The 21,398-nt window shown below is 40.5% G+C and overlaps 1 protein-coding gene across 1 annotated transcript in view; it reads right to left on the reverse strand.

Moving 5' to 3' along the window:
* The window catches only part of MTHFD1L (methylenetetrahydrofolate dehydrogenase (NADP+ dependent) 1 like), a 193,336-nt gene that overhangs the window by 164,850 nt on the left and 7,088 nt on the right, over positions 1 to 21,398 (reverse strand). Inside the window, exons 2-8 of the mRNA XM_019638958.1 lie at positions 20,998 to 21,082; positions 19,752 to 19,802; positions 19,607 to 19,660; positions 15,908 to 16,032; positions 14,359 to 14,459; positions 13,235 to 13,371; positions 10 to 121 (exon numbers count right to left, since the gene is read on the reverse strand). Of these exons, the coding sequence (XP_019494503.1) occupies positions 10 to 121; positions 13,235 to 13,371; positions 14,359 to 14,459; positions 15,908 to 16,032; positions 19,607 to 19,660; positions 19,752 to 19,802; positions 20,998 to 21,082 (665 nt within the window). The remainder of the gene's footprint in view (positions 1 to 9; positions 122 to 13,234; positions 13,372 to 14,358; positions 14,460 to 15,907; positions 16,033 to 19,606; positions 19,661 to 19,751; positions 19,803 to 20,997; positions 21,083 to 21,398) is intronic.

The raw sequence follows: 21,398 nt of genomic DNA on the forward strand, positions 1-21,398 counted from the left end.
CACATTTACCTGATAGGAAGTCATGGGAACAGTTGAGAACAGTAGTTCCTGGTTGTATCCAAGAAAGAGGAATCCCTTCCGGCTTGGGCGAGCCTAAGACCACAATGTCAGCCTCCTGAAGCTAGAGAGAAAAAGAAAAACAGCACACGCCTTTTAATCTGTAGCGTCAAGACGTGACTAACAATCAATGTCAATGTATTTCAATGTAATAATCACAGTTCCCGAGTTTTGTTCCGCACCGAAGACACAGACAGAATCACATTACAAATGTACCAATGTAGCGCGTATTAGTGCTAACAATGTGATTACCATATCCTAGAAAGAAAAGGAGACTTTAAAATTTTCTTCAGGGTAGTCACTTCGGCACATGGACGACGTGTGGAATTAATCATTTACATGGTTTCACCACCAACTGCAATGTCATGAAAAAGGACGGGGCAAAGAAACCTCTCCTAATGGAAAGAGGACCCTGAAAGGTGCACCGGGTGGGTGGCATCCTGGTTCACGCTGCGGCTTCGGAGGAAAACAGGGGCTGTTATGGTGAAGCCAACTGCAGATCTGACCAGCCAGGGGGACTGCCGGCCCGTCCAACTGCACAATCAAAATCAGAGCCATATGGAATTTTTACTAGATCGACGGAAGGATTTTCAAGAGCTCAAGAAAGAATCTCATTTTCCTTGAGGCTCTGGTTAGTCTCTTGCCAAACAGCTTTTTTTTTTTTTTTTTGGAAAAAAAAAGGGAAACAGCAAACACTCCTACAAAACACATTCATCACATCTGTCCTGTTCAAATTTTGACAAGAACGCGCTGTTGGGACGTGTCTGGTGGGAAGGTTATATCTAGAGATAAGGTAAGAGGTTGGCTCTCAGCTCAACCAAAGAATGACCACCTGTCCCTGTACCAACTAAGCAGTTGATGATCTCCAGCTGGGTCCACGTGTGGAGGGACAGAGGCAAAGAAGAAATCTGAGACCTTTGTGGGAAAAGGGCCACCACTGCAAACATCCGCTCGGTGCTCTCAATTATTATCTCACTGCTTATCCCAAATCTGTAGGGGAGGTGTTACATACCCATTTAATAGACAAGGAAGCTGAGGCTCGGTGATTGTACTATCTCTATGCTATGTCCTGTTTCCCCTAGTGGACCCAGTCTTGGAATACTATGAGGTGGCAAGAGAGGGGACGTCCCACCGTCTGCTCTCCAACACCGATAGCTGACCCCGCATTGCTCTTTCCACAGACTTCAATGCCCTGCAGACTCTTTAGAATCAGACAGAGGAGCAGAAGGTACAAAAATACAAAAACATCCCCACTGCCAATCCAACCACCCGAGCACCCGGTAAACAAACATGGCTACGCATCCTTGTCTGTTCTCAGTCGACAGGCTGATGGCTGAACATTTCAGGGGAGAACTAAGCCAGCTGCTCAGCCCCAAGGTCTGTGACACTGTTTCGGTGAGAGGCTGCGTCAGCTAAAGTCTCTTAGGCATCTTGGGACAAAAGATGGCAATGAGGGGAAGCAAACCCATGACCGTCGTGCCTAGTTTAGGAACAAAAAAGTCAAGCTCTAGGGCAGCTCCAAGTTCCCCTGACAGAGGAGGAGCACGGTAACAATGCAAATGTGTGTCTTTTCAAAGAGCTGATAGAGCCAACTTTTAAAAGGTAACATCCCAGAAACAGCTGATCAATTTGATCAGGCAAACAGGACGAAGTGAACTAACGTTCATTGAGTGCCACCACTCATGAGCCAAACAGTGCTTGCTGCTTTTCAGTCCCATACTTGACTAAGGCACAGGAAGAAGATGAATTCATTGAAATGGTATCCCAGTGAATCGACGGAATGAATCACAGTAAAAAGACAAGTCCCTACTAAAATAACCATTCTTTTGTTATACTACAGGCCCACCACACTGTGAAACTGAATTTAGACATTTATAGCCAATAGTACTAACAATCTAGAGGTATTTTTGAAGAATTGTGTTAATGCCACATATGTTTGCTACAGATAGATTTAAAAAGCAGCTTGACTTTTGGTGATGATATATTTTGGGGAATAAAGTGTTCCTGCGGAAAGAGGGTTTTACACACCTGAATGGGAAAATGCATTTCTTCATTCACCTATACCACTGCAAATATTCAACTACAGTAAGCCTCAGGAGACACACAAATGTTTAACGCTTGTTGAAAGTGATCAGTAGATAAGAAACTCCATTTTGCTGTTTTCCTGCACAACAGCAGCAAAGCCAGAACATGTTAAAACACCTATAAAAACTTAATACGTACAAGACTGAAATGTTCATTTTGGAAAAAGCCAAAGATTCCAGGTTCACTCAAGTCCCCTAAGAAGGCCTAGTTTCCTGCACGTGGTGTCTCTGATACAACCTGTTCTTTTCATTATCTATAAACCTTGGAAGGCTCATTCTGACCCCTCAACTCCAGACCTAAATACAACTCTCAAGTGGGCGGTGCTAATAAGCAACTGGGGGACAGTTAATCCCACAGAGAAAAGACGAAAATCTCCTCCCTTAGCAATGATCACATCATAGCTGCTAATTCTTTTTGGAAAAGAAAAGTGCTAGATGCTTAAATCAATGAATAACCCCCTGAGGACCAGGGAAGATTTTTATGGAGCTAAAATTCAAGGAGAATTATCGTCTCACTGGCAGTTCTATTTTCCTCCTCCCAAATGGGAAAGACCTTGGCCAGAGCCTGGCTTGAAACTTTACCTCATAACAAAATATTGCTTTCTCTGCTGAGACCCGAGTGGAAGCAGCTTAAAGAAAACCGCCCATTCCCTAGGCAGAAGACCAAATGTTAAAACAATAGCGAGACACAGATATGCAGACATTTATCGTGGAGCATATGGGAGTACTGCAGAGTTTAGATAACATGAAAAATGTTTTTCTCTAACTCACTGATTTTTAAGAGGGGTGGGGACAAGTGTCACAATATGAAGAGGGGAGAGGGAGGAAAGATGTGATTTGCATCATAATTTCCTATCTAGCAAACAAAATGCATTTTAAAATTTAAACTACAGAGACATATAGCCAGCCTCTACCCTCTCGGCTAGAAGACAGAATTTATCTTCTGTTACTGATGTGTTTCAAAGGGTACATTTGAGAATCTCAGGTATGAATTTGTATATACCATACCAAAGCTGAACAGATTACAAATAAAAAAGGTTGGGAGATATTATTGAAGAATTGTGCTTTATATTACTTGAGACCTATGAAACCTGTTTCTATATCCTTCAAAGGTTATCAACACAGTTCAAAACGAAGAATGGTACTTAAAAAAAAAAATCAACAACAGGTACTTTCTCCAGCAAAGACACGCTTCTAAAATTACAATCACTAAAGAGAAGAAAGGAGGCCCAGGCTTCTTTAGTGAACTCGCTCATTCACCTGCCATCTCTGAGTGCCCCTCAGGGCAGACATTGACTGAGGTGGCTGAGGGTTCAGACCTGAAAGTCCCAGGCTAGAGTTTAGAGCTGGGATCTTCAATATGGAGGAGCACGGGGCCAACCACTGAGAAATGAAAAGAAACAATCAAACACTCGAATTCTACTTGTTTTGCCCACGCAGTTCGGAAAGTAAGTTTCACCAGGATTTCACCTCTGGATTGACACCAACCAGCATTCCTGATCAGTCCCTGTGTGCCGGCTGGACAGCTGCTGCACACAGGAAGTCCAGGGAGGGCTCCGGGGGTAGGGAGGTGGCCCCTTCCTTGTTCTTCCACTTTCAGCGAATGGGGACACTCTGTGGTTTCTGCGAGCCGGGTTAAGTGGCTTTATGGATCACATTATGTTCCACAGGAGGCTCTTCACAGTGCGTGAGAGTGACAGGGCGTGTCCGGGAAATCTGTGGTCCCTCACTATCTCATGGCAAAGTCCTAAAAAGAATTAATTAGGTGTTTTTCCTTTTTATGAGATGTCACTTTTCTTTCCATAAGTGCCAAATTTCCAGATTTGCTGAGCCTTTCTTGATTAACAGGCTAGTAGCTGTCAAACTGTTCCTTTCTTTGCCCCCCCCCCACCATCGGATGTTTTAAGAAGATTACTCAGAAAGCTGGGTGGGGAAATGGGGCAGAATGGGTGACAAGCAAAGCAGAATACTAAAACATGCAAGAGGAGATGTCTGGGAGGAAAGCTGGATGCCAGGCGCCTGGCACTGAGGGTGGTCAGGGAGGAGGGGCCTGCAGGCTGGGCTGTCCATCAGCATACAGATGTAGTTAAAACCAGCATCTCGGATAAGCTCTCTGAGGGAAACAGGTGGAATGGGAAGAAAAGGGTTCAAGTGCATCCCTGGGGAAGGCTCACCTTAACTCGGAAGAGAAGAGGAACAAACCACTTAACTCAGGGGTGGCCCAGGAGGTAGGAAAGGAAAAATGGTGTTTTCAAGAAGGCTAAGGAGAAAGGGTGTGGCCAACAGGTTTGAATGACGCCCAATGGCCAAGCAAGCTGAAAGCAAAACAATCCATTTCTGGCAAAGAGGAATGTGTAAGTGACTTTACTACAGAAATGGACATTAGCAACCACGCCTGGTCAATTCTTGCCATCTGAGTCCAGTGTGTTTCCTGCATATGAAGATTTCATTTGGGCAGAGTTTTCATGAGCAAAGTCCCTATTTACACATCAAGTATTCTAACTTAGAATGTCTAACTTTCTTATTTGAATTAATGGAACATCTACCATAGGATTACTGCTTTGTATCTATGGATCAATATCCATTTTCCTAAAATAATAAGCACACTATCTAATAGAAACGTTAAAATAGCTGCATAAATACTCTAAAATAAGAATGTCAAACTATTTTCATTCAGATGTTGTAATACTTTGGCAAGATGGGAGAATGGCAGTTTCAGCAAAAGGTAATTCCCCTACTTTAAGCACACCAAGTGATCTCATCCTGGGAGAATTTTCCTTTCAGGAATTGGGTATGCTTGCTTTTTCCACTCTCATCCATGATCAGTAGAACAGATTACTGGCCTTTAAAATTAAGACCTACCCCATGGTTATTTCATAAATCAGTATGACTACAAGCCAAATGGACAATTAGGGATTATAATTACAGCACTTATCTATCCATTTTTCCCCCAAAGGACAATAAATGACCTTTCTTTATCTAAATGTTCCTAAGTTCACCTTTTACGTCATCATTCCACATATTTACTGCTCAATGTATGAGAAGAGAATATCAAAGATATTCTCGGTTGTGTCCAAAATGATAGAAAACATAGTTAATCCCTCTTTAAGTGACCTTGACACTCCCATAAGTTATGATAGATGGTAAAAGGAAAATGTAACCTCAAATCTAGTAATGGATATGCTTTGAATGGTTCACCAATAATAATTTCCTTCCTCAGATCCTAGGGAAAAAAAAAAATTAAAAAGTAGGGCTAAGCGAGAGACACTGTGTGTGTGTGTGTGTGTGTGTGTGTGTGTGTGTGTGTGTGTGTGCCGCGCGCGCGCGCTGAGATGCAATCTAATATGACAGCCTCAGAACCATGTAGCACAAAATTGAGGAAATGCCCAAGTGACAGTTCCCAGAGCAACACTAAGCGAGCCACACGTCACGGAGACAGGGCAGCCTTCATGATTTATGTTTATGCTGTTAACCACCTGCTTTATTAGTTTTTAGTTTTTAAATTTATTTTTATATTTTTGTTTTTTCAATTGCAGTTGACATTCCATGTTATATTAGTTTCAGGTGTACAGCACAGTTATTTACATAACTTATGAAGTGATCCCCCCAATAAGTCTAGTACCCACCTGGGTTGTCTAACAGCATGTTCAAGTTAACAAATTGATATGGCGGTGGGAAATTAGTTTTGCATTTCCCGATACATTTATGCTTTCTAATTCTGAACCTCAGGCTGCACATCAGGATTGCTGCCTTCTGGGCCTCAGCTGCCTCCTCTGAAAAGTGAGGAAGCTACACTTAACAGAAAGGAAGTGAAGTTCAGTGGAAGGAACACTACGGGTGGAGACACAAGACCTGGACTCCAGCCCAGGCTCTGCTCCTCATCATCAGTGATGAGGGTCAAGGCACCCTGCACAACACCTCGTTTTCAGGTGCTTTCATATAGTCACAAGATAATACATGAAAAGGTTTTGAAAGCTAGATCGTTCCGCAAAGGTAAGATGCATTATTGTTATAAATTCTGTTTAAGACCTTCCGAGTAAAGTGGTCTAATTCTACAGCCTTACAAAGCATTTACACTGGGGGGAAGGGGTAAAAGACGGAGGCAGACTCTGCCAATGATGCAGAAAGGAAAACTGGGGGTGATGCGCAGGTGGAGTGGGGGTGATACTACTGGCCTGTTCTCTGCAGGACACAGCCTGGAGCCCTTCTCAAGGTTCAATGCACACCTTGAAACATCTAAGATTACCAAGCCTGTGGCTTTCCATGGCCCCCTCTCGATCACATGTCCATGAGTTTCAATAGATCGTCTCACAAATCCTTTCTCACATGGCTAAACACCAATGGCCTGATGGGGGGCTTTTAAAAAAAAATTTCTGTTTGCCTCCTTCTCTGGTGTTAATAAGCAATGCACTGATTAGGCAGAAGCAAGAGCAAAAAGAACAGGAGCTGACATCCAACGGCACTTGCCGTCCTTGAATATTCCAAGATCTGTCAAAGCCCAGGGACCTCCATCACTCAGGTCATTTAGTCATGCATTACTGAGTAACCTTGGTATGTCCTTGCCACAAGATCTGTGGTGCCCTGCGGTCGTGGGCTATTTTCCCCATCCACTCACAACAGGTGGGGGAGGCGAGGGGCTCACACGATGAGGTTGTCCTGCATGTCTGCACCTCTGATCAGGGTCCCCCTCCTGCCCCATCCTCAGTAGGGTGGACACCTTCCCTCTGAGGAGTGAGCCTGGAGGGGTGGTGACAAGCCCAGGTCTCAGGGACAGAACAGCACTCACTCTAGTTCAGCTTCCTTCTCTTAAATGGGAGTCTGTGGGATTAACTACTGGCATAAAACAATGGTGTACTGAACACGAGTCTAACATCTTAGGTCTTGGGCTCTCTAAAGTTCACCATTTGAGCTGTCAGGTACTTCTGGGTTTTAAAGATTAGAGATTAGACTATGTGATTATGTGGAATGACAGCTGACATGGGACAGTGGTTGGAAATACAGGCTGTAGTGCTACCTCCATCATTTAAAAATTGTAAGTATTTGGAAAGTCTCTTTACTTCTCTGAGCCTCAGTTTCCTCATCTTTGATATGGGGAGAATGAGAGTCTTGCCTAATGAGAAAACATGAGTAAAGGATAGTACCTGGTTCACAGTAACCACTAGCTCGATTAAAATTAGCTACCATTATTGCTGTTATAATACGTTACTGGTTTAAGTGTAGCCTCTCCCGCTCATCAGAAACCTTAAAGGGCAGAAGATAGGGGGGTGATATTTTTAAAATGTTGCAAGAAAAAAAATCTGTCAACCAAGAATTCTATATCTAGCAAAGCTGTACTTCAAAAAAAAGGGGGAGAAATACATTTGCATATTAATAAAAGCTGAGGGAGCTCATTATCACTAGATCTGCCCTACAAGAAATGTGAAAGGGTGCCCCCTTCAGGTTGAAATGAAAGTACACTAGACAGTAACTCCAAGCCAAACAAAGATCTCCAGAAAAGGCAGTACTATTGCATTTTTGGCTTATAACTACACTTATTATTTCCTACAGGATTTAAAAAGCAAATGCATTAAAAACTATAAATATTAAAAAAAAAAAAAGAATTACCATGTAATTCACTAACCTAGTCCAGTTTCAAAGCTAGGTTTTTGTTTTTTCTTTCAAATCTTTGGAAAGCATGTTTTTCCCCAAGATTTCATGTGTACAATACATATATATTTAGAATTTTCCAATACACTTTTAAAAGCCTTTTATAAGCCATGCTAAGTACTGAATTTAAACTGGAAATGACTTTGTGATAATTTAGCTTTGCTCAAAAAAAATACACACTTTGACCCTTCAAATGTGAAAGACCTCTATTTTTTCCTTTTTCTGTTAGTACTAGTTTTGAAGGTCTCTGTGCTCAGAAGGAGAAACGAGACCCTCTGAGAAAAACAAAACAAAACGGTTCTCTTACTTCCAGGTTATTTCTTACGCACACAGCTGGGACTGATGCGATTTGTCGCAGGGGAGGCCGTTCGCCATTGTTGTCCAGCTGTGTCTAACACAGATGCAGAAGAGGCTCTCAGGGGAATGAGGGGTGCACACATACACCCTGTGGTGCCTGTCTCCCTCTTCCCTGGAGAGAGGTACCACTGTGCCTCATAAGGACTAAATGCAGAACATTCTCTCACCTTGGCATGCTTTCGGCATCAAGGTGAACTCATTGGGGTGAGGAAGAGGCTATCTCCAAATCTAGGACAATTCTCATGGGGCAGATGGCTCTGTCCTGTCCCCACAGAGGGGTCATTCCATCCAAGGGCCGGGGAAGCAGAGCGTGGGGCTTGTGTTTGGGTGGAGAAAGGAGGGTCATTCCTTAGCCCTATGGGAACAGACCAGGCCCGCTGCTCTCGCTCACTGACATCTGACACTCTACCGCACACGGCTAATTTGGACAAATGCCCAGACATTCTCCCCCTCCCCCACACGTACATGCATAATGCATCTCAAGCTCAGACACAAAGCAGGAAACTGATTCTTAATTTTCAACTGATACACTCAGATGGGCATAAGCTATAAAGCTATCAAATGCAGAAACCTACCGTTTTCTCTAGAACTCTAAAAAGGCAAATCTCTATTCCTTATGCTCAAGCTCCACAGGAATTGTATTTGTAATCATTACCCCAAGAATATCTTTAGATTTGGGCAGGAGCCCTATCAATTTAACTCGATGTCACTGTTCCTCAAAATTGTAGGGCCTGGGAAGAAAAGCAGGAATCCCCAGCAGACATGGTACCAACGAAAGTGGCTTCCAGGTATCAAAGCCATCACGGGAAGGCAGAGGTCCACAGCTGCAGAGCAAAGGGCTCTCTGTTACATTAATACAAGGTGATAATACTCCTGGTGAGGACCAGAGGGGGAGCGGGCCTGGCCGAAGCTGAGCACCCACTCTCTCTGGGAGTCTCTTCGTTTTGCTTTGGTTTAGTTCCCTCGGCCTCCACATGCTGCTGGGCAGCTGCACAGACCACCTCCTCAGGCTGTGATGGGCCCGCCTGCCTTTCCACATTATGGATCAATTACACATCTGTATGGCGAAACTTGCCAGTGTCTTTCCTGACTCACCATGAAGAGCAGCCAAGCTGTTAATGTGAATGTTAACAGATGCCAAGTTCTGCGCTGAGCAAACTTCCACAGTGACTGAATTTTGACAGCAGCGCTACGAGGTACGGAGTATCATGACCCTCAGTCTACACATGAGGAGACAGGTTCACAGAAGTTAAGCAGCAGCCAAGGCTTGACCCCAGCGCTTTGTCATTGAAGCCTACGTTCTACTCTCTTGAAGGCAGTACCTACTGGTGGCCGAAGGCTGGGATTACTTGAAGGTCATCCCGAGCTTGAAGGGCTATATGTAGTTTAGAGGTGGTAGACACGACTCTTGTATGGTCACCTCCCGAGGCCCAAACCCATCATGCCCTTGGCTTGGGAAATCCCCAACCAGATGGCCAACAGAGATTCTTGTCCCATGTCAGGTACAAATAAGCATGTAAGAAATGCTGTTCAAATATAATTCTCTTTGACCTAATACCCATAAGCCTTTGCTTGCCCTTTTCATTCTCCAACACTTAGCACTGCTGATAATGAGAAGCTAAATGGACTATAATCTTAAAATGCACTATTATTCATTGTTGATGAAATTAAAAGACACAAATCCCAATCTCTTGTTAAATTTATATGTTCAATATTTTTCACAGCGTGTGGCAGTTGGGTGCCCCAGGATGCTAACCTGTGCTTAGGTGCATTTTGTACCATGTTAACTGCCACTGCTGTGGTCTGCAGAGGGCCTGCTGACCCTCTGAAACAAGGGCCAGCAATGGCCTATGTTTTAGAAATAAAATATAGTTGTAGTGAAAAGTCAAAGGTCAGGTAGAAGTATGGCGGCACATTGGCGGGAAGGTAAGTGACTAGTGACGTGCTAGCTGCTGGCATGAAAAATGGGAAGATAACAGGCTTTATTTTGCAGTAGGATGGGAACATGTCCTTTCTAAGTAGGCCAGGTAGAGGGGGTCAAATACCAGACACCAAATAAACTTCAAAGACATGTATGAAAAACCCTGAACCTTTCTTTCCATACTTTTGGCTACAAAGATGATTCAATAAAAAAAGTGAAAGTTGACAGGCTCTAAGATTTACAGTGGTGCTGTTATAAGTACCAAGGACTAAGGAATAAAATGTGTGTGCAGCATGAGCAATTAGAGAAAACCTCAGATTTACAGAAACAGGAATGTTACCCAATTTCTAGATTCTCTAGAGAGTAAAGCTACTTAATCGTTCTCAAAGTTAGAATGAGACTGATCCCAAAGAGGTCAGGTGATTTATTTCCATAATAAAAAAGTACTTTAAAAGATGCCTTTGTTTTTCGAAAATACAGATACAACTAGCAAAAGTATCTGTGACAGCTGTGAAAACATTCGATTGCCAATGAAGGCACTTTTCTCTTTCACCACAGCTGTTCAGTTCAGGGCAAGGTTTATTTTCTTCTTCCACTAAGCTTCCAAATCAAAAATTCTGGGCTCTAAATTACAAACACTGCCCTTGAATTTTCTTGAGTAGGCTGCCACCATGTGGTGACCACTAAAACAGCACATAGGTTTGAGTTGAATTAATGGCAAGACCACCTTCCTGAGCTGTCTTAAAACAAGAAAGAATTAAATACCGGTGGTGCCAAAAAAATGTCTACAAGTAGACACTTTGGTCAATGTTGCTCAAGCAGTAGTTCGCCATAATCTGAAGCGTCCGGATGCTGATGGTAACCACTTTGAGCACCTCTTGTAATTGCAGAAGTCAAATGTGACTTGTATTCATCTTTTGTTATTGATATACACTGAGTATTATAATTTTAATAGTTTTTTCCTTTCTCAAAAAGTGTATACATTTTTTTGGCACCCTCTGTATATTTGATCCACCTGCCGCTCACACATTGTAAGTCTCAGAGGAGATGTCTGTCTTCTCTGGGCAGGACCACAGCTTGCTTGTCTCCATTCTCACACAGCATCATGAGAAAGATGTACTTTCAGATGTTGTTCTAAATTAGATGTAATCCATTGTACTTAATGCGTTGTCAACTTCACCCTGCCCGAAATTTGTGAAATGCATTGCCATTTTTTTGAAATCGAAAGCTTTCAGACAGGAAAATGTAAAAGAAGACTATAGCACACCTGGATACCTTACCCACTGCCCAGTTTAAGATAAAAGACATGACCAATGTAAGTGAAGGTCCCCAAGTCTCCTTCCCATCCACATCTTTGTGTCTGTCAGTTTCCTGATTTGGTTCATAGTTCGCATTCATTTCTTTATACTTTTACTTTATATGTATGTAGCCCTAAAATATATATACTATATAGTACTGCTTTTAGATCTTACATAAATGTGTTCATAAAATGAAATATATCCTTCTGCAATGACCTTGCTTTTTTTCAGTGACTGCTGTTTTAAAAAAATTCTTCTATGTTTATTACATGTTATTTATAGCTCTACTTTCTTTCAAAAATGTCTTGTTTTTGTCCTTGTGCTTCCATATAAATTTTAAAATCATCTTGTCCAATTCTATAAAGCAATATTGTCAGGATTTTGATTCAAATTTATAGATTCATTTGGAGAGAAATCATGTCTTTAAGACACTGAATCTTCTTATCCATGGACATGGTATGTCTGCTTTTATTTGGGTCATCTTAATGAGTTTCATCAAAATTATATAATTTCTTTCAAAAGATCAGAAATAACTTTTGTTCAATTTATTCCTAGGTGCCTTATAGTCTCATTGCTATCATAAATTATATTTTTTTTAAATTTAATTTTCTAACTGTGGGTGTGCTGTTTAGAAATGCAATTGGTTTTTGCATGTTTATTTTATACCCAAGAACCCAGCTGAACTCTTATTCCCTTATTTTTAAATAAATTATTTTAAATAAATTACTTTTTATTTAGATAACTATATATCATCGATGATTAATGATAATTTGGTATCTTCTTTTCCAATCATTATAAATTTCCTTCCTTCCTTGCTCCCTCCCTCCCTTCCTTTCTGTTACTGCTTGAAATTCCCATATAGTGTTGATAAGGAATATTGATAACAGGCACCTTGTCTTGCCTAATTTTAAAAGAAATGTTTCTAATATTGCACTATTAAATGAGATATTTGCCATAATTTTTTATAGACGTTTTATCTAATTAAAGAATTCCTTTAAATTCCTAGTCTAAGTGGCTTTCTAGAAAAGTATCATAAAGGATACTAGATGATATCAAATTATTTTTCTTCATCTACTGTGGTGACAGTTTTTAATCTGACAATGTGAATGACACTAATAGATAGTCTGATGTTAAACCACCCCTCCAGTCCTGTGATGACCTCAACCTGGTGCTGGATTCAATTTTCTAATATTTTGTTAATCATTATTTCATCTGTGTTGGTAAGAAAACTTGGTCTGTCATTTCCCTTGTTTGGGCACTCATAAAACAAGTTAGGGAGTGTTCTATTTTTCTCTGTTCTCTGGAGAAAAGATTATGATCTGTTATGTGACTGGTTGAACTCATTTATAAAACAACCCATTGCCTTTTTGTTTGCTTGTTTGGTGGGTAGATTGATTCAATGTCTTTAATGTATATAAGCCTATTCAATTTTACTTAAATCTATTTTGCAAGTTACCTTTTCTAGGAAAGTTTTAATTTCACAGAAATTTTCAAATTTACCAGCATAAAGTTGTTCATATTATCCTTTTTAAAAAATAATTTTTGTTCCCATGGTTACATCCCCTTGTTCACGCCTAATATTGCTGGTGTTTTTTCTCTTTTTGTCTTGATTCTTTTGGCTAATGGAGTGTCTATTTTGCTAGACTTTTCTAAGAACCAACTTATGGCTTTGTTGATCATCTCTCATCTATATTTGTGAGTTTTTTTGTTTCATTAATCTATACTCTTTATTGTTTTCATCCTTTTGAGATTTTCTGCTGTTCTTTCTCCAACTTCTTACATTCAGCACTTAGCCTACACGTCCAGCTCTTCTCTTCTTCTATTATAATATAAGCATTTAAGGTTATGTTTTCCACAGGGATGATGCTTACCTTGCTTTGCAGCTGAGGTGTTTCCCACTGGGAGCTCATTGTCATGGACCCTTTTCTCTGGAACAGGCATTGCAGGGAGGCTTCCAAAGACCCATGGGCTCCTACTAGCAAGATCTTCTTTCCATCTAAGTTAACACCTGCCCACCAAATGAAAATCAGTATCACAATCAAAACATCAGCACCTTCCTCCCATCCAGCTTTACTGTAAGGAAAATAGCCTTTGAAAACCTGGCGCTCTGAGCACCAGCCGATAATGACTATAAGCCATAATTTCCTCTTTCTTGGCAACTTTTATGGTAGAGTGACTGAGAATCATCACCCTGATAACCCATATGATGGAAAAACACTGTCTATTGATTATCTCAGAGATTTGCGCTTAATGGCCAATGTCCTAAAGGTATATTTTGAAAGTTGATCTTCTAATAGAACTTTGGTATATATTTTGAAATTTTTGTTGGACTGTTGCTTGTTCAGGTGAGAGAGAGGGGATTTGCTTTTTTTCCACTGAAGCTGGAATTGAGAAAAATTTAGTAAGCTGAATTTTTTTTGTACTCAGCTAGAAAGTCCTCAAATGCATGAAATGCTCATTAGCCATTTACTTACTAACTTTAATAACCAAGAAAAAGAAATTATTCATTTCTATGTCATTGACATAGAAGTGCAAGGTCAGGGAAAAAATGATGGGAAAAAAATACTGATTATTCAAAAAGGTACTGCTCACCGATAAAGTCCAATCTAGGTTTCTATACCCTAAACTATATTTAACATCTTTCCCATTTAAGACTTAAATATAAGTGTTATCTAGGTCTCCATATTGACAGATGTGAGTTAAAACTTGAAACATTTTTCATTGTGGTTATTTTGACTGTTGTCATGAAGAGAAATTGAGAATTTGTTTAAAACATGTTAATCATTCATCTTTACCAATTTCTCTTTTAAAATGTAATATAGTTAATCTTACTAGAGAAATTTGCCGTAGTCATTCATATAAAAATAAGGTCGACACTGAATAGCACTTCCATGTTTCAATTAGAATTTTGACATTTTAGAAACAAATCCTTATTAAAAAATAATGTAAATACCAATAAATAGGAAATAGCAGCATTTCCGAAGGAATATCATACCTGACTTTTCAAGAAGTTCAATTACAGCTCTGGCCACAGGTGAAATAAAACATTCCTGGGCATCCCCACGCACCAACTTCCCCAGGTTTATATCTGTTACTCTGAAATAAAAAATAAGGCAACTGGTAAGTCAAAACTGAGTCAAAATTCACTCATCTGTAATTTACATGGATTAATCTGAAAAAACATCCAAATCAGGATTGGATAGGTAGGCTGTATTAAATACTTAAATACAGGGGCCAGCCTAGTGGCTCCGTTGGTTAAGAGCTCGCTCAAGAGTGCGAGCTCTGAGCAACAGCGGTTCGATGCCTGGGCAGAGCTGAGTTGCCGCTGAGCTGCCAATAGGCGGCAGGATGGCTCAGCTAAAAAAAATTTTAAAAAGCCATCTAAATAATTAAATACAAATTAAAAAGCAGGCAGGAATAAAAGCCATTAGCTTCTTAGAGCAGCCCCTCAGGAAATGGTGGTTAGTTCCTATGAGTCAGGACGACCTGAGGGGTTCTGGCTCTGCACTATGAAAGGGCAAGTGTGTTTTCCAAAATATGTAACTTTCTGAGACAGAATTCAAAAAGCCCCCAACTGACTGCAAAATGGTGCAGCCATCATGGAAAACGATTTGGAGGTTCTTGAAAAGATTAAAAATAGAACTACCTTATGACCCAGCAATTCCACTTCTGAGTATTTATCTGAAGGAATCCAAAACACTAATTTAAAAAGACATATGAGTATGCATCCCTATGTTCACTGCAGTGCTATTTATAATAGAAAAGTTATGAAAGCAACCCAAGTGCCTATCAATAGGTGACCGAATAAAGAAGATGTGGTACATATATACAATGGAATATTAGCCATAAAAAACAATGAAATCTTACCATGGCGACAACACAGATGGACCTAGAGGGTATTAAGCTAAGTGAAAAAAGTCAAACTTATTTCAAATACTGAAAGATAAACACTGTATGATCTCACTTATATATGGAATCTAAAGAACAAAATAAATGAACAACCAAAACAGAAACAGACTCTTTGATACAGAGAACAAACTGGTGGTTGCCAGAAGTGAGGTGGGTCAGGGGTGGGGAGGTGGGGGGACTGGGTGAAGAAGGTGAAGGGATTAAGAAATACAAACTGGCAGTTACAAAATAGTCACATGATGTAAAGAACAGGATAGAGAATATAGTCAATAGTGGTGCAACAACTGTGTATATAGTACTAGGTGGGTTCTAGACTAATTGGGGGGATCACAGCATAAATTATATAAATCTCTAACCACTGTGCTGTATACCTGAAACTAATATAAAATAATACTGAATGTTAACTGTAACTGAAAAAAATAATTAATTAAAAAAAATAAAGTGGGTGGATCAAGGAAAAAAAGTTCCCAAACTCACAAAATATTATATTTAAATGATAGTCAATTTTAAATTATATTAAGTATTAAAATGATTTTCCTCTCAATTACTGATATAGATGAAACAGTAGAATAAAATAATCACAGTAGAAAAAACTCATTTAGCAACTAAAAGTCGATTGTTTTCTATTTTCTTACCCATCTACATCTTTTTCTGGCTTCAGGGCATTGAGGACTTTGTTGCTAAATGAATTCTCGGAGATCTGAAGGGCAAGGCCATGTACTCTGGTGTCTTCATTAATTTTCAAGATTTCATCTATAATCTGAAGAGGAAAAACAACAAAAATCTGTTTTGCAAAAATAAGACCCTACAAAGGAAGCTTTATATGAAAAAATAGATTCACAAAAATGCATCTATCGTAGTTTCTTTTTTAGTCCGTGTTGAAGACTTGGTGTAAAACACAATGAAGATGTCTATTTTTCTCTTTTCACCATGTTTATAAAAGCTCAAAAAAGGCTTGGCTGAATTTTTTTCATGACGGCTCAGTCTTTCTTATCGCTCTACTCTCTGCCAGAACAGAACAAAGCCAAAGCTGGGCAGCTAATGAAGTTTACATAGGCAAAAGACATTTCGCTGTCAACAATCATATCTAAGCCAAGCGGACTGCCAACTTTTCAGGGAGGCCGGGAAGCATGACTCTCAAACACCCCACCTGGCCCAGCCAAGCCTGTGTTTCAACACCAGGTGTTCAACAAAACCTTACTAATCACGACATCCAAAAAGTTGTTACTCAGGCCCTCATGTTCTCTGGACCTGAGCGCTACATGGAAAGCATTTCCAAAGGCTTATGACAGAGGAACTCTAAACACAGGTATCTCCTTTATATAGGGAACACTAAAATACTTCACTGTTTATGAAAAAGACGAAAGCACAGTTTGGGAAGCTAATGTATTAGCTAATGACTGGCTACGTGTGTCTTTAAATGAGCAAGCTCTGTCCTCTCTCTGTTTATCTCTATTTTAGGCCAGAAGAGAAAGGATTCACTTCACTTAATATTATTTGTTCATTAGTAAGACAGATACCCACGGATATGGATCTCACTAAGAGGAAATGTGGGTTTACCATTTCCGTTTCACTGTTTAGCAGAAATCACTATGGTAAGAAAGGAAAAAGCTATTTGATGTACAAAATTCAGAAAGAAAATTTTATCTCATTCCTCCATCGTTCTTTCCTTTATTCAACAATTGTTGAGTATTTTGAACACCTACTTTGACCAGTTCTAAGTAAAGGAAATAGAGGTGTAAACAAAATTCCTGCCTTCATGGAGCTTATATTCTAGTGGGGAAGACAACACCAATAATAATAATAATAATAATAATAATAATAATAATAAATATTATAATACTATAATCTTTGAAAGTAGTAAATGACATAAAGAAAAATAGAGCAAGTTAAGCAGGGTGATGGCAGGTGGGGGCTAGTCAGAGCGGGTGACATCTAAATAGAGCCCAGAATGAAGTGAGGGCACTATTGTCACATGTAACTAGGATATGGTAGGAGCAACGACAACTAAAGTTTAATAAGTTAAGATCTTTCCTCTTTTCTAACATAATAACAGCATACAAATTCCCATTTATCAGAATTTCAAAGAAAAATAGGGTATAGATGACTCCTTATCAAAAAATAAGTCAAGAGGGCCAGCCAAGTGGCTCAGTTGGTTAAGAGCCCGCTCAAGAGTTTGAGCTCTGAGCAACAGCGGTTTGAGTCCTGGCCCGAACTGAGCAGCCGCTGAGCTGCCAACAAGGTGGCAGGATGGCTCAGCTAAAAAAAAAAAAAAAAGTCAAGGAAACAAAAAAGTCAAGCATTACAATACCAGTGGCAAAACAAGCTAAAAAAAAAGCAAATTCTACTGCAGATAATGGGTGTCCTTCAGCAAAGGAACAACACATTTCTGTTTTTTGGTTTTTTAAAGATTCATTCATTTATTTATTTATTTTTATTAAGGAGGGCACAGTTCAAAGTAGCTCATGTGGGTACTGAACTGGCAACCTTGATGTTATTAGCACCACACTCTAACCAACTGAGCTAACCAGCTACCCCTCTGTTTTTTGTTAATACTGGTACAACACACGACAGGTGTCAACATTTGTAATAAATTAAAACTGCAAATGTGGCAGGAACTATTTGCACAGAATCCAGTTTCCCTTCCTAGTGTGTAACAAACTTGATTTTTAGCTGTGATTGTAAGTGATCTAAGGTCACCCTGTGTAAAGACTACATTTCCTAGCCTCCCTTGCATCATGGCCAACCAATTAGGTTCAGGCCAATGGAATGGAAACAGAATTGTGATTTTCAGGAAAGTTCCCTGAAGGGGTAAGACTGGGGGCCTATCTGGTCTTTGGCATTCCTTTTTCTTGCTGGTGATAAGAACTTGTTGAACTGAATCCTGTGATCCTGGAAAACAGGAACAGTTATGAAATCATCCTCCCTGCCCCAACTGCAAAGAAACCTTCCACCTTTGACTTAGATAAGTCTCACTGATGCTTCCTTATCTACCTAGGATGAGACCGGACACAAACTCTACAAATTCCCATTTTTTTAAGTCTCATAAATGATTAGCAGAACTATTTGTCCTCACTGATCAATCCAAACAAAATGTTTGTTAATCAGACTTTGGGGGAGCGTCTCTCCCTCCCTCAGGTTCCTAAACTTTGGCTTACCCTGAGCACAGGTAGCAGACAGCCCCTTCTGAGAACAGGCTGGCCTCAGTGTAAGACTCTGTCTGATCTGCTATCTCCTCAAGCCACCCCTTCATCCCATTTTCTCACACTGGGTTCTTTCTAGCTTTCTCTACCCTTCCAAAGAAAGGAAAAGCCCTCTGCCTAAATCTCAGAGATTTCCGATCCTGCGGGCAGAGTGTTTTCCTTACTGTTAATAGTCCATTTCCCCACCTTGCAATAACCCTTTTGAATTATGTCTCCCTTTACTAAGTCTGGATTTCTTTTTTTATTTGACACTGGCTAGAATGTGGATGTGACACGTACAGTTCAAACCGCCCTCTTGGATATGAGGTAGCACAACAAAGATGGAAGAGCAGCAAGATGGAAGGAGCCTGAGTTTCTAGTGCCTTTGTGATGCCAGCACAGCAGCCAGGGACTGCCTGCTTCTAAAGGTTATTCATGGATAAGAAAAATGAACTTCTGTGTTATTTCAGTTTCAGCTGTTTGAGGTTTTTCTATCACTGAAAGTCGAAACAAATTTCCACTGCCTCCGTCAGTCTGAAGAAAAGCCAGCCACAGAGGGGCCAGGACCCCCTGGCCCGTGGTCCAGTTTCCGCACCACTCCTTGTAGGGGTGGCTGCTTCTCCCATGCTTGAGATGACACTTCTGTTACGCCATGCTGGCAGAAACGACTAAATCACATGCAATCACAGCTAAAGTTTCCTAGAGGTATTTTTTATCAGCTGCCCCAAAACACCACTGGAGAATTTACAGAATGTTAGCCTGGAAAAGATCCAGAAGATTATATCGTTCTAGTCCTACTGATAAGACAACTGTGACCCGGAGAAGCCAAAGGAGTGGCCCCAGGGCAAAAAAACCCATCAGGACAGAGCAAAACCAGAGCTAGTCCTCCAGACACTGACAGCCAGACAGTTTTTACTAGACAACGCTGCGGCTGCTATTGTTGAAGACACAGCATCAAAGTCACCACGTCATAGCTCATGTCTCAACGCACAAACAGATCAAGGCGTATTTATACTAGAGGGAAACAGGAATTCTTCCCTCTAAAATTCAGCCATAAGAAAAGGCTCAACCTGTCCCAGCCACAGATGCTAACAGGTATATTAGGTCTAACGAGGAAAGTGAAACAAGGGTTCACGTGCGCGCTGTAATTACCTCGTCCTCACTGCTCTCTGGAGGGAGGCAAATGTGAGTGATGTTCAGACCAGCCTGAAAAGAGAACACAAGGTTATTTTGTCACAGTTAAGAGAATGTATCATGAAAAAATTAAAGTGAATTTTGGAAAAGCAACAAGCCTCACCTCCTCAGCCAAATTCTGGTTTACTTCCTGCATCAAGTTATCATCACCTGCCTTCGGAGTGGGGAGTAAGGAGAATATTACAACAAGAAAACATCTTGAAAAGGCACAAACATAACACAGACTAATTTTGTGATTATAAGTGATCTAATTAAGACAATAAGGAAAATGTAAAATAAAAAAAATGAAGCTTATTGCTCATAAAAGGGGACCAAAGGCTGGTATTTACCAACACATCAGTTTCTCAGGCTTTCAAATTATGTCACTTTTAAAAAATAATAGCTCCCCCGCTCCCCAAGGCATATACAGCCACATAGCCAGCCAGCATTCCTTTCTAAACAGAAGGCACCAAAGACAGGGGTTGGATGACTTGCCTTGGGGTGGGAACCAGAGTCCTAGGAGGCCCAGGTCCTAATCTACTTTTCTTTTTACTCTTCTCCCTGGCCTATCTTTGTAGGGTATGTGGAGACACATCCCAGAGAATATAATACAAGTGACTTGCATCTAGCTTGCTCTACAGTCCTGAAAATCACAGCGTGATGGACCTAGACGCTGCTATCTTGATATGTTACATCCAAGCCAAAAAATGACAGTAGCAGCCCAACTGGTGTGCTGTGTTAGTTTACAGGCTTGGCTCACCTCATTATTTCCCTGCACCTGTCATTGCACGGCTGTGCCAAAAAGGATGGCAAACAGTGCCAAGTGCAGTTGGGAACCAAGGGGCTGCAGCCAGACGATGTACATGGAATGCGGAAGTACTTCTGACATGTAGTAACTTTTGGCCCTTCGAACTTATGGCAGGCTTTGAAAGACTTAGTCGTAAGGTTACCCAATACCATGTCTCAGCAAGCATCTGTCTTCCACAGAAACCAAGGGGAACGTTTTCTCCCTTATCTCTTTCAAATTACATGTGGAAAGCATTTATGAGCACACACAGACCACAATCAATCCTGTGTAATGGAACAGATGTGAGCGCCTACATCTTGACCTCTGAGAACTACCCACACCAAACAGAGAAAGACTCATAAAAGACGCTCAAGCAGAGTAGGACCTAACCTGCAAGCAACCCTGTGAAAGCAAAATGACCAAAAGAAGGGATAGTGACAGCAGTTCCAACAGAGTCCTCTCTCCCCTCCATTAAGCCTGAATGGGACCTCTGTGACAAGAAATGCAGCTGGTCTTTTGTACACAATTACCTTCTAAATTGGAAGGCATCTTAAAATAGTAGGACAACCCGTTCTCAGCTTACCTGAATAATAGCAAGAACCGGCTTAAAGGCAGGGTTTTTTTCTTGCAATAAACTCAGAACTTCTTTTGAATTCTGAATGACTTCTCTACAGTGAGAAAGAAAAACATAGCATGTCTTTGTTAATGACTAGATAGGATGGGCACAACACAATTCCTTAGAAAGTTCATTACTGTAAATGAGAAGAAGTAGACAACATAAGGATGTGCTCCAAGTGTGGAGGGGAGGGCATTTTAATGCAATCATGAAATACTAGCAGAGTGTAAAATGTGACAATCTAATTTTAAAAATAAGCAGAGGTACACAAACTAGATGTCAACAGCAATTTTCTACGGGTGAATTTTTGTCTTGCATTTTCCAAGTTTACTATAATGAAAAGTTTGAGTTTCTCTAGAAGTGAAATA

This window comes from Hipposideros armiger, unplaced genomic scaffold (assembly GCF_001890085.2).
Source record: "Hipposideros armiger isolate ML-2016 unplaced genomic scaffold, ASM189008v1 scaffold_41, whole genome shotgun sequence".
Lineage (NCBI taxonomy): Eukaryota > Metazoa > Chordata > Mammalia > Chiroptera > Hipposideridae > Hipposideros > Hipposideros armiger.